The 14620-nt window shown below is 41.6% G+C and overlaps 2 protein-coding genes and 1 long non-coding RNA gene across 5 annotated transcripts in view; 1 reads left to right on the top strand and 2 right to left on the bottom strand.

The window, feature by feature from the left end:
- CDKL2 (cyclin dependent kinase like 2) overlaps nucleotides 1-5677 on the bottom strand; it is a 42754-nt gene extending 37077 nt beyond the window's left edge. The window contains exon 1 of the mRNA XM_032762327.2: nucleotides 5654-5677. The gene's annotated coding sequence lies outside the window, so the exon portion shown is untranslated. The remainder of the gene's footprint in view (nucleotides 1-5653) is intronic.
- Nucleotides 4-6557, top strand: LOC142046860 (uncharacterized). The gene is made up of 2 exons (XR_012655907.1): nucleotides 4-277; nucleotides 5891-6557. It is a non-coding gene; the product is annotated as an uncharacterized LOC142046860 (long non-coding RNA).
- A 4909-nt stretch (nucleotides 6558-11466) lies between these two features.
- The window catches only part of G3BP2 (G3BP stress granule assembly factor 2), a 50923-nt gene continuing 47769 nt past the window's right edge, over nucleotides 11467-14620 (bottom strand). For all 3 annotated transcript variants that reach the window (XM_032762328.2, XM_032762329.2, XM_075066066.1), the window contains one exon: nucleotides 11467-14271. In XM_032762328.2, the coding sequence (XP_032618219.1) occupies nucleotides 13999-14271 (273 nt within the window). In that variant the 3' untranslated portion in view covers nucleotides 11467-13998. The remainder of the gene's footprint in view (nucleotides 14272-14620) is intronic.

Genomic DNA, 14620 nt, shown 5'->3' with positions numbered 1-14620 from the left:
GCTGCGCCCAGGGCCGCCTTCGCCCCCGCTGAGACCCCGGGGGACAGGCCCAGGGGACGCGTCCGCTGGGCAGCGGTGCTGCCAGCCCCGGCTGGGGCCGAACCCCGAGCGCGTGCAAGGGAGATCGCGGCGAGCCCCGCTCCTCCAAAGCGAGTGCCGCGCTCCGCGAGGGCTCTGGGAAAGCCGGCAGCGAGGGGCGCCTCGGGGCCTTTCGGAGGGAGTCACGTACCAGCTCAAAGTACTGGCACCTCGTCTAGCTGCCCCCTGCGACATTATGGTGGGTGCCTACTGAGCCTTTCATGTTTTAATGAAGTTAGAAGGGTTTTCTCTCTGTCAGCGTTACAGGGTGACCAGATGTCCCGATTGCATAGGGACAGGCCTGAGTTTGGGGTCTTTTTCTTATACAGGTTCCTATTACGTCGCTGTCCCAATTTTTCACAGGTGCTGTCTGGTCACCCTATAGCATTATAAGAAAGGCTAGTTGCCCTTAGGTAGAGGCAGTTGCTTATACAAAAGCATTCCAGTTACCCCAGGGGTTCTGAAACTGGGGGCTGGGACCCCTCAGGGTCATGAGGTGATTGGGGCAGGGGTCCTATAAGCTGTCAGCCTCCACCCCAAATCTTACTTTAGCTCTAGCATTTATAATGGTGTTAAAGATACTTAAAAAAATTAGGGGGTGGGGTAGTCACACTCAGAGGCTTGCTATGTGAAAGGGGTCAGCAATACACAAGTTTGAGAAAAACTGAGTTACATCTTCCTGAAAGACAGTTATTAACATGTAATAGTGATAATAGCTCTAACCAGATTTGGGCAGGTAGAGTGTTCCTTCCAGAGTCTGTTATACCCTCAACCACATCAAAGCTGATTGTCTGTCTTCCTAGGTCCTGCCTCACAGCTGGACAAACGCCTCATCCCTTCTTCCTGATTTAAACCATCTAATTCAGCATGGGTAGAAACAGGGCTGGCTCTAGCCATTTCACCGCCCCAAGCCCAGCAGCACGCTGCAGAGGGCGGTCTGCCACGTGCCGGTCCCGGGGCTCAGGAGGGCCTCCCACAGGCGTGCTTACGGCTGCTCCACTGGAGCCGCAGGACCAGGAGACCCTCCGCAGACACACCTGGGGGAGGTCCACCGGAGCGCCTGCCGCCCTCCCGGCGACCAGCAGAGCGCCCCCCACGGCATGCCACCCGAAGCACACACTTGGCACGCTGGGGCATGGAGCCAGCCCTGAGTAGAAACAGGATGAAGACACAACAGCTGAACAGTACGATGGAGGGACAGTGCTTTTTTGCACCATTTTAAGTCCAGTCCCTGGCTTAGAGAACAGGCTCTCACAGTGGGGGTTGCAAGGTTTTACCATGGGTGGGGACAGGCTGTGAGTTATCAGCCTCCACCCACAAACCCCACTTTGCTTTCAGCATTTATAACAGTGTTATAAATTTTAAAACTTTTTAAAAATATATTTAAGGGGGGGGGAGGTGTCACCCTCCTAGGTTTGCTGTGTGAAAGGAGTTACCCGCAGAGAAATTTGAGAATCATGCCCTAAGGCAATCAAAGTACCTGCAGCCTTTACAGTAATGTCAGCATTTGTTTCCCACCTTTTACATAAGCCTCATTCCTGAGGGGGAACGTGGACTGATGAGGACAGGAGGCTCAGAGCCATGGTATTTAATCTCACTACACTTGATCTAGAGCTAGAGGGCAGACCAATGCTGCCCCTTGGGCATTATGAATTGCTATAGGGAATTGTTAGCATCCTTTCATCAGCCAGAAATGATGGGAATTGCAGCCTATGATGCAGATAGTTTGCAGTGTCTCATCTGACTGAATAGGCCAAGCAGAGATTTGCATGCTCTTTGGAAGCTATTGCAAATGGATGTAGCTTGGGTGGGAGTAGTGTCCTCTTATCATTCATTAGACTTACTTCAGTGATATAAAACCATTAAATTAATCACCACCCCTGCTTATGTAAAAGCACCCAGGTCACCAACTAGTATCAGTGGAAAAACAGTTGCCTTGCCATATGGACAAACTTGAAAGAGACTTGAGACCTAGCTGACTAGAGCAAGGGAGCAAAGACTGATAAGAAACTAGAGTAACTAGCGGCTAAGTAAATCCTACTGCAAAATAGTGTGCAGCATTTTATTCTCAGACACAAGGCTTGAGAAAGGTCTGGTCGTGTGAAATACAGGCACCAGCCTTGAGCAAGGGACCCTGTTTTTGCACATTGAATTGACACAAGTGCCATAAGATACAGCAGCGAGAGAAAACAGTTACTATAACATGAAAAACTTTAAAAATATGAAGCCATAGAGAAGAAACCTCTCTGGTTATTAACAGATTATGCTAATATTCTCAAATGACCAAAAGCTGCGCCTCAATTGCTAGTCTACAACAGGGTGAAGTAATGTTCACTGCAGAGTTAGGTCAAGTTTGCAGCACGGTACCTGGGGCCTTGATTACACATTACAGCCTGTTTAGGACAGTGAAACATTAACCTCCCTCTAGGCACACACTCAGATTCCTTGATTGTTTTATTGCTTGCCTACAGCATGAGGGCTGTAATCACAGCCACCTGCTGTAGCTGATGGCAATCAGCCAAGCCACAGTTAGAACTATTTAATCCTTCCATCCTTTCCCTATTATTTCCTTGGCATCGCTCTCCCCCAATATTACACAAAGAACTTTTCTCTTCCTCATTTTATTGCATACAAATGCTGAAGTGATTTCCAGCCATAGGGATAGCCTATGGTAACCTAGTTACTGCAAGTTCTTGGTACCACCCCTGGCACCAACAGAGCAACCTTTGTTTCCAACTGAAAAGCTATTGTAAGAGTGCTTCAAACAAAGTTACAGTTGACACTGTGCATCTGGCCTCCCAGCATGCTTGTTCACACGGGCAACAGTCTATTATCGTCCCCCTCACCCAACAAAATGAACATAGGGAGATAGCTGAAGTTACATTAAATCAATGAGTAGAAGGTGATGCCCCTTAAAGGGAAACTGGAAACCAGCAACCAGCTTCGTATCCCACTACAGATCAAGATGGGAAGGAAAAAAAAGTCGCATGATAAATTCCATTGCAGGAAATGAGGCCAACGGTCCTGGAGATCCAGAAGCTGTAGATTTTGAAAGTGTGGCCTGCTGGATAGATGCAAATACAGGTCATTTGCCAGAGGAAAAGGTGAACAAAAGATTGGCACGAGAAAGGATGGCAAAGGGCAAGGATGAGCCAAGCTAAGAAGAGGCAACAGGAGCAAGGGGCATGATGTTCCGGATTGACCAAAACTTCGTGTCAATCAGCAAGTACAGACTGTTGCATGTTCTAACATATATTCAAACAAGTAAGCTAACTGGGCAATCAGGGCTTACCCCAGTCTAGAGGCAGTTGGACAAAGCAGGGAGAAGTGTGATATAAGTGCCTCCAATGCTGCTGCAGGCAAATATAATGGTCAGTCCTGCTCACACCTGAATACTTCCCTTAGCTCTGGGCCATCCTTACCATAGTGACATTTTGCAAGACCTTCCTTGTTCTCTGAATCAATGTTTTAGTGAGCAGCACTGGCTCATGGAAATTAATCCAGGACTGCCCCTCCACCACTTCTGTCCTTGAGCAGCATGAACCTTTCTGTATCAGAATAGCAAACAGAAGAAAAAGCTCCCCCATCCAAGCATCCGTGCTGGACTCAGCTGGGGCACCAAGAGGAGAATACTGACATTGCTAAACAGACACTCAGAACCTCTTACATAGTTTGGGGCAGCAATGCTGGATTTCCCCAAAAGTTGTTAGCTGCAGCAGACATGATAGCATGAAAGAAGCATTCACCTGTCAAGAGAAGGCACACAAACAAAACATGGTTGTCAAGAAGGGTGGATACAGAAACAGGCTGTGAGAAAACAGCTCCGCTGTGGGAATGAGTGGAACAATGTTTGTGAAACACTTACTTGTCAGTTCAATACAATCAAATGTGTTTGCAATAAACATGCAGGGAGTCAGAGTACCTCAAAGGCCAAGCTATTAATTCACAGGCAGATATTAGAAACATGGCATAAAGAAACCTGTATGGAGGGAAAACTGGCAACTGTCTCACGCAGGAGAGGCCATCAGGACTCACTTCATAGCAAAGGCCATTAAACCAGTCTACTTTAAGAAACAAACAACCCAATGCAAAAAGAAAACACCCCCCCCCCCCCACACACACACACACTTGGGCACAGGCCACATCTGGAAGGGGTAAGAAAAATCAAGACACCTTAGATGAAATAAGGTGGGTCACTTGAAGTCACATTAGCCAAATTCTTTCCCTGTACCCCAGATTGGTTTTAGGTGTGTTCATACACTGAAATAGTAGATAAAGGAGACTGACTACTCACAGTCAAGTCTACACTGATGCCAAAATGCAGAATTTGTAGTCATAGTAGAGGAAGAGACACCCCAGACTGCTCTACAGGCAAACTGCAAGAAAGACTAACACTTGAAAAAAACAATTTTCCTCTAGCAAATAGTTCAAAGGCTTGTAAGTAAATGTATGCAGTGAAGTAGCTGGACTGTTTTGCTGAAAGTCTCAGCACATACCATAATTTAATCTTTAGTCTCCTTGATACAACTTCATTTTTTAAATTATGCCCCCCTCAGGAGGATCACTCATTGTAACCACTCAATAAAAACAGCTGACCACAGAAATGTAGAGCTGCAACATGGACCGCAAGAAGTCACCAGTCCAATCCCCTGCACGGAGGCAGGACCAAGTAAACCAAGTCCATCTCTGAAAGTTGTTTCTCTCATCTGTTCTGAAAAAACAGCCACAACCTCCCTTGGAAGCCTAGTCCACTGCTTAACTATCCTTATAGTTGGGAAGTTTTTCCTAGTATCTAACAAATCTCCCCTCCTGCAAGTTAATTATATTACTTCTTGTCCTAACTTCAGTGGCCTTGGAGCATAATTGATCACCATCCTCTTTATAACAGCCCTTACCGTATTTGAAGAGTGCTACCAAGTCCCCTCCCCCTGAGTCTTTCCTCAAGACTTAACATGCCCAGTCTTTTTAAACTTTTCCTCAGGTCAGGTTTTCTAAACTTCTGATCATTTTTGTTTCTCTCCTCTGGACTCTCTCCAGTTTAAGGATAGCACCAAAACTGGACACAGCACTTCAGCTGAGGCCCTACTAGTGCCAAGTAGAGCAGAATTACCTCCCGTGTCTTACATGACACTCCTGTTAATACACCCTTGCAAGATGTTAAGCCTTTTTTGATTTTGCACAGCAGCACATTATTGGCTCATGTTCAGTTCAGATCCTTTTCTGCAGTACTACCACCATTCCAATCATTCCCCATTTTGCAGTTGTGCATTTCATTTTTCTGTAGTACTTTGTGTCTTGATTGAATTTCATCTTGTTGACTGCAGACCAATTCTCCAATGTGTAAAGGTAATTTTGAATTCTAATTCTGTCCTCCAAAGTGCTTGCAATCCTTCCCAGCTTGGCGTTATCCACATCTTTTATAACCATGCTTTCCACTCCATTATCCAAGTAATTAATTAAAACATTGACTAGTACTGGACCCAAGGCTGACCCATACGGGATCCTATTAGATATATTCCCCCATTTTCAACAGCGAACCAATGATAACTAGATTTTTAATCAGTTGTTCACCCACCTTATAACTTCATATAGATCACATTCCCTAGTTTGCTTATGAGACTATTGTGTGATTGATTGGTGATCCCTCGATTCAAGGGTGATCTCTACCACAGATTTACATATGGGTCCTGAGATGACTCAGGAGTCCGATCCTGGAACTGCAAATCCACCTGCAGTAGGTACAGACATTTTGTGGCAAGCCAGCAGCCTGCTGGGAGAAAGTTATTTCTTTTCCTTCCTCCTCTCTTTTCAGCTTCGAGGCCAAGGCGCTTCTCCTCGAAGCGGGCCACTGTCTGGAGGAGGATATGGTGCCACTGGGGTCAGTTGGTGACTTGCTCTTCCCAGCTTGTGACATCCACCATTTTCTTAAGATACGCTTTCAGTGTCTTTATAGTGTTTCCTCTGGCCACCGCGGAATCTCTGACCACGGGTGAGCTGAGACTATCATATGGGACTGTGTCAACAGCCTCTCTCTCAGGCATTAGGCCAGTAATCCAGTCAAAGGCGGAAATTAGATTAATTTTATCTCCCCTGAAGTTAATGAAAAAAATGAAAAAATTAATTTAGTATCCATTGAATTATTTGATTTAAAATGTTTTATTTTTTAAAACAAAACCTGCTGAAAATGAATAGAAGCCAGGGGGTAGATGAGAGCTACTAGTTTAAAAGTTTGAAGGACAGCCTAAGTAACCTGGAGAATGTCCAAGAGATTTAGGCAAGTAAGAACGTAAAATCCAGTAACTTTCACTTAAGACATGTTTGAAAATTCTCCCAGGTGAACCTGAAATAATCAGTTTAGTTCACTGACAATAGTTAATCCCTCTGTTTTGATAGGTCATTTAGTTGTAAATGTGAAATATTTTGATAAGATGTTTATGTATCCAAAACTCTTAAGGTTGTTTTAATAAAAATAAATCTTATATGCTGTATTGTATGTTTAATTCCAGCTTAACAAATCATGAGCAAAAAGTTTGCAAATAAGTAATATATCATTCACTACTTTCTAATGTACTGATAGTGTACAATTAGGGTCTGAAAATATTAAGCTATGTAATTGCTTAAGTGTATAGAATAATTTACCTTCCCAAAAAGGTGTACCAAATCTAATGTAAAGGCGCTAATTGTATATCAACATGTTTTAATGGTTACATCAACCAATGTGAATGCATCTTTTTTTTTACAAGGTAAGAAGTACAAACAGGAAAAAAAAGTTGATTTAAATCAACGCAGCCTGTTTGATTTGGCATGATTTGTTCTTGACAATCCATGTTGGTTATTACTTATTACCTTATTATCCTTTAGGTGCTTATAAACAGATTAAACAGGATTATTAAACAATTCTGATATTAACATCTGGAACCCTCTCTGACCTGCACAACATATGTCAAGTTCAAGAAGGGGCCACACACAGAAGACACCACTTTCAATATTGCCAAGTGAACTAAACATTTACTCTACATAAAGAATGCATGGCTTATGCTGAAAGGCTTCCTGCTTTTGGTCTTTGTCACCAACTCACATTTTGAGAAACAGAGCAAAACCCTGCTCTCATAGTTAATAGGATTTAATTTTGAGATGCAGCCATTGTCAACAACTTTTTTAAAATGCACAATAATTTGAACCTATGTATTTGAATGCAGTGTGATGGCTCATGTATATGACTCAGCACCTGAAGCCCTCTGGACACAAAACTAATTGAATTGACATGTGTTTTATACCAGGAATTTAATATTCAAGATTAGAATGTTAGAGCATTAAAAAAAAGCAAAGTTTAAATCTTTTCAGTACTAATCAGCCCCCAAGCACTATCTTCCAAAACTAAATTAATCACACCAATATTATGATAATTATATGTTCTGGCATATAATACTATGAAGATCCTTACAAGATAATTGATGCATCTCCTCCATAGCCACTTTTAACTATCACTTCAATTTCGTTTCAAAGATATAGAATCCCTGCGTGAAGAAAGAAGCGACTAGACTAAGTTTACAAAATTTCCCTACTTTGTCAGTTAAAAATGACATCCTACACAATCTTTGTAAGCACTAGATATTTAAGAAAACTTGTTATGCTACAAAGTGACCATCTTATGAGATGTTTCAGCCCATAATGAACACTGAAATGGTTAAAGAGCAATTTAGAATAAAAAGACCCTTTCAGCTTTTAATCCTCCACTTTTATTATTATTTTTGGTTGCATCCTTTTAACATGCAGAATAGCCAATTTACCAGTCTGAGATCACACCACTTTATATTGAGGCAAGGTATCCGCAGACAACTCGAGTGACATATCTAACTACAGGCACTTACATTTGGGGAAGATGGTTGTAAAACTACACACAAGTTAAAGTATTGGAAATACTCAGAAGGCTGCAGACATGCCAGCATAAACAGGTTTAGACATCTTAATAGCAAAGACAAGGTATTTTACCTCTTAAGTCAGTGAGGGGATAATGTGATACTCAAACCCTGTCTACTGTGGCCTTTGAGCATTAAGAGTAATGAATAGGAGAGCCATAAATAACCAGCCATGGGTTTATCCTGTCCCTGAGGGCTGATGATCCTGGAACACATTTTAATAAGAGTAGTTTCATACCAACTTTACTACCAGGCAGGTGAAATGTGAAGTCTTCCAGGACTAATATAAGAACCATTGTTGCATAATTATGACATAGTTTAACTAAAGGCTGTATTTCTATCCACTGACAGTGGAACTCCAAATATGGCAGACAAGCATGCTGGAGCTGTAACTTTTTCTTCTGCCTATTATGGCTCCCAAGAATCAAATACCCACAATCACAGATAACACAAAACAGCAGTTGTGCTGCTGGCAAGCCAAGTACCAGCTCTGGCCAAGGCTGCAGTTGTCAGCTAAGAACTGACAAACTCACAGCTGGAAGACAGACCAGCTCACTTTGTGTTACTATCCTACAACGTATGTTAAAAATGTATAAGAATGTGTTTAGTGTTTAAACTTCATTAAAAACTGGTAGGATGCTGCATGCATAGTGTTCAGGTATCTGCAGCCTGTTATAATGTAATAGCAAATATTTGCATTGAATCTCTGTAACCAAGTAACCCATCAAATGAGCAGCCTTGTATAATGCAAATGAACTTTCCTATTAAAGTGCTAGTTCATGGGAATGGTCATTGTGTGGGGGAATCAAAGAGCAAAGTCTAAGTGCATTACTCTCTTTCCCATCATGAAGGAAAGCTCCCACGTGGGGGACATTGTCTGCTTGGTTTCCCTCGGAAGCAGCTATAAATAGGGACATAAGGAAAAGATACTCTCTGGACTGTTTGGATTCTAAAAGGGCAGAATAGGCAAATGAGAAGTCAGATCTCAGAGTACTCTGGATAGCCCTGAGAGACTGTTGCGAAATTGGCAGCTTAATTTCAAAAGGTGGCAGAGATGTAGTATAAACAGTGACTCACTTGTCTATATATTTTTACCTGCTTTAACCTCTCAACTTTCATTCCTTTTTCTTAGCTCAAAAACCTTTAGTTTACTATAGTGTGAACTGCCAGCATTGTCTTTGGTGTGAGATCTAGTATGCAACTCAAGCTGGGTGAGTGATTAGTCTCTTGAGACTGGGTGTAAGATGGGTATTTTGCTATTGTTAGTGTATGCCTGGGTGGCAAGATGGAGTGGAGTGTCGAAGGGGTCTGTCTGTGACTCCATTGTAAGACTGAGGTACTTTGGGAGTTCACATTTGTGACTGGGTTGGTGAAATCCAATCATAGAACACACCAGCATTGGGGGGGGGGGGGGGGAGGAATGGGATCTGAGTCATGAGCCACCCCAGACGTGACAGAAATGTCAGGTAATCTGCCATTGTTATGAAACAACCAGTGACTTATATAGATAAATAATATCTATCTATATCTATATATATATGCAAATAGAGTTTTAAGATTACATTGCTGTACCAGGGTGAGTCTCTGGCAAGACATTCTGAGTTTTTTCCTTTTCAACCTTACTGTATGTCATGTCAGCTTGGAAACTGGGCCCTGCAAATCATGATCGCTATTCTCCGTCCTTCACATTTAGCAAATATCTGCTTCTTCTGCCTCTCACCATCTCTAATGAAACAGAAATCTGTATACAAACATCCACCAAGAAATGTCAAGTTGCTTTTTTGTTTTAAAACTTTAGTTGGCAGGATTGTCCTAAAAATAAAAAAAAAGGAATGCAGGAAGCTAAAGGTTTACCTATCTGAATAGTGTTTAGGATTGGGCACAGATTTTGAGCTTGTGACAATCCCTTTGCATAATTTTACCATAGCCAACAACTGAATTAAGAACATAAGAACGGCCATACTGGGTCAGACCAAAGGCCCATCTAGCCCAGTAACCTGTCCTCTGACAGTGGCCAATGCCAGGTGCCCCAGAGGGAATGAACAGAACAGGTAAATCATCAAGTGATCCATCCCGTCACCCATTCCCAGCTTCTGGCAAACAGAGACTAGGGACACCATCCCCGCCCATCCTGGCTAATAGCCATTGATAGACTGATCCTCCATGAACTTGTCTAGCAACTAAATGTAAAAGGGCTTTTCTGATTAATCTCAGATATTCCTGCTATGAAAAAAAGTTACATTACATTAAAAGGCATTACATTCTGAAAATTTAACTCCAGCACACATCACAGTTGTTACCAGTAGCATAATCAAAGTGGGAATTTTATATACGCAACTCCCATGATAAACACGTTGCATGACTACTAGCATTAAGAGCATTTTTTCCCCTAATACTTTATATGGACAATTATTCCCAAAAAAGAAAAGTTGACATTAACACAGGCATTGCCAGTATCTGGCAATGCGAGTGAGGCCAGAAGAGGAAGGATCATGCAATGCAGAAATGAAGTGCCCAACTTCACTATAAAATAAGTGGTGGTGCAGCCAGTACCAAGAAAGTCTAGTCCACTTGAAAGTTTTATTTAAGTGTTTTTTAAACATCTGCCTTCTCCATACCTTGGGTAACGACAATTATATTCAAAAGAACATTTTTGCTGTTGTCACTTAGTACGGGTTAGTGACTACAATACTCATCCCGATTTGAGCTACATTTACCAGTTGGAAAGAACTCTAAAATTACTCAAATACTGAAGTGTTGACTTATCATATAGGGCCATTGAGAGACTGAATTGTGTAATACCTGGAGAGAGAGATTTTAGTTCAGATGTCAGGAGTTAAACAAATCCCAGGTAACACTCCACCATCCACCCTTTAATCACCTTTGGCAGCAGGAAATAGCTGAACACATTTAACAATGGTTTAAAAATATTGTTAAACAGAATAAATATTGCAAGCTTAAAGTAGTGATAGCATCAGATAGACAAACTTGTAAATAATGCAATTTTTGCTACACCTGTGCAACAAAAGAAGCCTTGTAAACTTGTTTTTGACATTTAATTATGTGTCAAACAAAAAATGGGTAAATACTAGACTTATTCAAGCATTATTCAAGCTCAGGGTTCATTTTTTGTCAGAGTACAAGCAGGTGTTCACAGACCAGTCAAACATAACCCCAACAGTTGCTTGGTCCTGCTCCAAAAACTCCCATCAGTATAGGTTTTTTTAAGTACACACACACACACACACACGCAGCGTGCGCGAGAGCGCGCACTTTATATAAAAATTGCTTTACTTAGGTGAGTAGTTTCTACTGAAGCATATGACATGCAAGTTAAGGGAGTAGCTTTTGATCCTACATCACTTTGAGAAACGCATTTTTTAAAAATCGGCTTTTACATAGTAAGGGCTGAAATAACGCTACACCAGAACAGACCTACATTCAAGAGAGAATTAGCGACATTGATAAATGCTGCAGACATCAGTAGTTTATTGGTATGTTTAGTCAAAACACATTCAAGAATGGAAACTTAAAAGTAAAAATACTTTCCACCTGCAACAATTAACTAGATTCTACTAGCATATAATGCTTAACACATTACAGCAATAAAGATGGTAATCCACTGTCTTTTATACCTACTAAAGCCAAGATGGCAAGCCAAGTTTGTTGAAATAGGATTGTAATGATAGAATACTACCACCATCCACAAATCAGCAACTAACAGTAATGGTCAATGAATCCGTTACTTTGCTTTAAGAGGTACATTTACTGAAAGAGGGACAAGAACATTAGAGTCCACAGTACAGTAGGTGAACAATCACCATGTAAACTTCTGGGTATGATGTTCCATTAGCTTTATTCCATGGCATTTAAACAAGAAGCAAGCCCAAAATTGAATGGCTCAGTAGCGCTTCTAATTGTCAGTTACACTGTCCCCAGTGCCATTTGCCATAAAAATTTAGAAGATGGCAGGGGGATATTATAGCACTATACTTTAAAAAAGCTACATGAACACTGGTGGTAAACTGTATGCTGAAGACAGCAGTTTGACTAAAAGCTTCAAACGTAAGTCAAGTTATGATTTGTGGTGAGGAGTTCAAGTACTATGTTTCCAGGTAACATCTGAAAATGAAAGAGTAACAAACTAAAACATAAAAATGGAAACTGAGCAATGTGTCCCAGAAAACGTATGGAAATAGTGCAAGACTTACCCTCAAACATGGAAGACCTCAAGTTTTGGGGAAAAACAGTCAGATGCAATCTTGCTTTGCCTAATACATCAGAAACAAACGTGTGCAACATCTTCCAGCTTACTTGAAAACCACAAACGGTTGCACGATGCAGAAACAAAATCGCTACTATGCCATATTCGCTACTAGTTGCAATGTGATGAGGTCTTCCATGCTCAGAAGCAGCTTTTAAGTGGTCACACTCTCACCCTCTCCCCTCCTGAAGCATCAGAGCTTGGTGCTTGCTGAACTCTCCAGCACGGAGTTAGACAGTATCGTTTGCTACATTTGAAGTTTACTGGAACCTGCATCTAGGCAGACAGTAATCCAGAAATAGCAAAACTCACAGATTTAAAGAATCTATAAGTAAAAATACATAAAAAGATGTCTCCCCCTACCCTTAAGTTCAGAGCCTGATGGGTGTCGACATCAGTTCAAAGATTTGTGCAAAATGAGTAAGTTCAAAAAACTGGAAAATGCAAATACTTATAGAGCTGCTGATCTGTTCTCTGAAAATTGCAGTATCGTTATTGAACAAGCTTACCCTCAACCTATGGATGAGCATACATTAGAAGTTGGCAAAGCGTACCAAGTTCTTAGCTGACTTTTCAAACGTAACTGAAATTTCATCTTCATATCCATAAAAATTCTACATTTGATAGAGAAAAGACGATCTGGAGACTACTCAGTTACCTTCTCCCTTCCTTCCCCTCCTCCATAAAAAAAGCCAAAGTTGTTAATTGAAGGGTGAGGTGAGTGATATACTGCAATTTTTTATACAACTTTTCAATGATTTCTTTTAAACATTTTGCAGCTGTTTGGCTTTGCAGCACTGCAATTCATACACTATACTGTACAAAATCACCAGCAAGACTGGAATGATGTATTAATAGAAGGCACCATCATGCTTATTACATTACTAGAGAACTCAAATACAGTAAAGACAATTCACTGTACAACGCTTAAAGGGGAAAGGGGGAGGAGGAGTGTGTTAAGCAGCCATCCATCCCTGTACTGAAGAGGGGCAGGTAGATAAATCTTAGATATGAGCTATTGAACTTGTTTTGTACTCAGGACCATAACTTTGAAGTTCTGGATTGTGTTTAGTTTACCACTAAAAGGTTTCCTTCTGGAACATACTTGTAGTCTTGTTAAGGTTTGTGTGTACACATGTTGGTCAAAGCAAGCAGATCAGATGCCCGCATCATTTCAAAAGCTATTCTGTCTGAAAAAAAATGAAGGATTTTTTTCCTGATGCCTCTTGTAGATGTCAATGTAAATGAGTTTAGAGTACCCATTAGTGCATTTTGATGAGTGCATAAACACAAGTTAGTTTGTTTTGAGCCAAGTGTTCTAAAAGAAAAAAAAGGCAAGCTTCTCCAATTGCACAGATTGCACTAACTGCGTTTCCAACAGTAATAAGCAGAAACAGTAACACTTACACAAAATGTGCAGCAGAGGGTTTTTGACTGAAAGGACCTGAATTCGATTGGGCATGTCCTTTAGTCCACTTTTGTTGCAGATAGTTTTATGGTCATTTCTCTGTCCTTAATTCTCCAAGTCTAAATTTATAAATTAACAGTGTGACTCCTGTTGTGAAATTTGGGAAAGCATGTCCACCTCAATTTAAACTGGTAACCAAAGGATGCTTTTCACATCAAAGAAATGATCAAAAAGGCTGTGTCACATTCCAAAGCCAAAAAAATTAACAAGAATGCAAACACGACGAATAATGTACCACTGCCAAGACTGTCTGCCAACAGTGGAGGATTTCAGCGACGTTGTCCTGTGAAACGGCCTTCCATTTGCCCGGTTCCTCTTCCGGAGCCAAGTTTCTGTGCCATGCCACCTCGGGGAGGAGGGCCTCTTCCATCACGGTCCCGCATCATTCCACCACCCACTATTCCACGGGGACCCCCAGGCCCTCTATCATTGCGCCGAATATCCCTACGGTCATCACCGCCGCCTCGGGTCTCTCTTTCACGGGCAGCTCTTGTTTTTTTCTCTTCTACATTCAAGCGCACTTCTCCTCGAAACATAATGGGCTTAGAAGGGGAAAATGTTTACAAGGCCAAGTTAGTCATCATTTCAGAGAGTCCCAGTGATATAAAACACATGGAAACAGTAATCCCTACATGCTACTCTGTCATTAGCAGTGCAGTTGCACACAGCTTAATGCCAAATTTCACTAGCAGTTTGTGACTTGCAACTTCTAACCCTATATATCTGTAGAGACCATAGAACACTCTGCGATAAGTTAGTAAACTATTTTGATTAGACATGGGACGTGCTATGATCAGTGCCACAAAACCACTGCTAGCTTGCAGGAGTCGCAATTTTACTTTCAATTCTCAAACTATTAGGACTGAAAAGTTTCCATCTCTAAAGGAAGCT

Source organism: Chelonoidis abingdonii, chromosome 5, assembly GCF_003597395.2.
Source record: "Chelonoidis abingdonii isolate Lonesome George chromosome 5, CheloAbing_2.0, whole genome shotgun sequence".
Classification (NCBI taxonomy): Eukaryota; Metazoa; Chordata; order Testudines; family Testudinidae; genus Chelonoidis; species Chelonoidis abingdonii.
The sequence above is the reverse complement of the archived record's forward strand: the minus strand, read 5'-3'. Positions and strand labels throughout refer to the sequence as shown.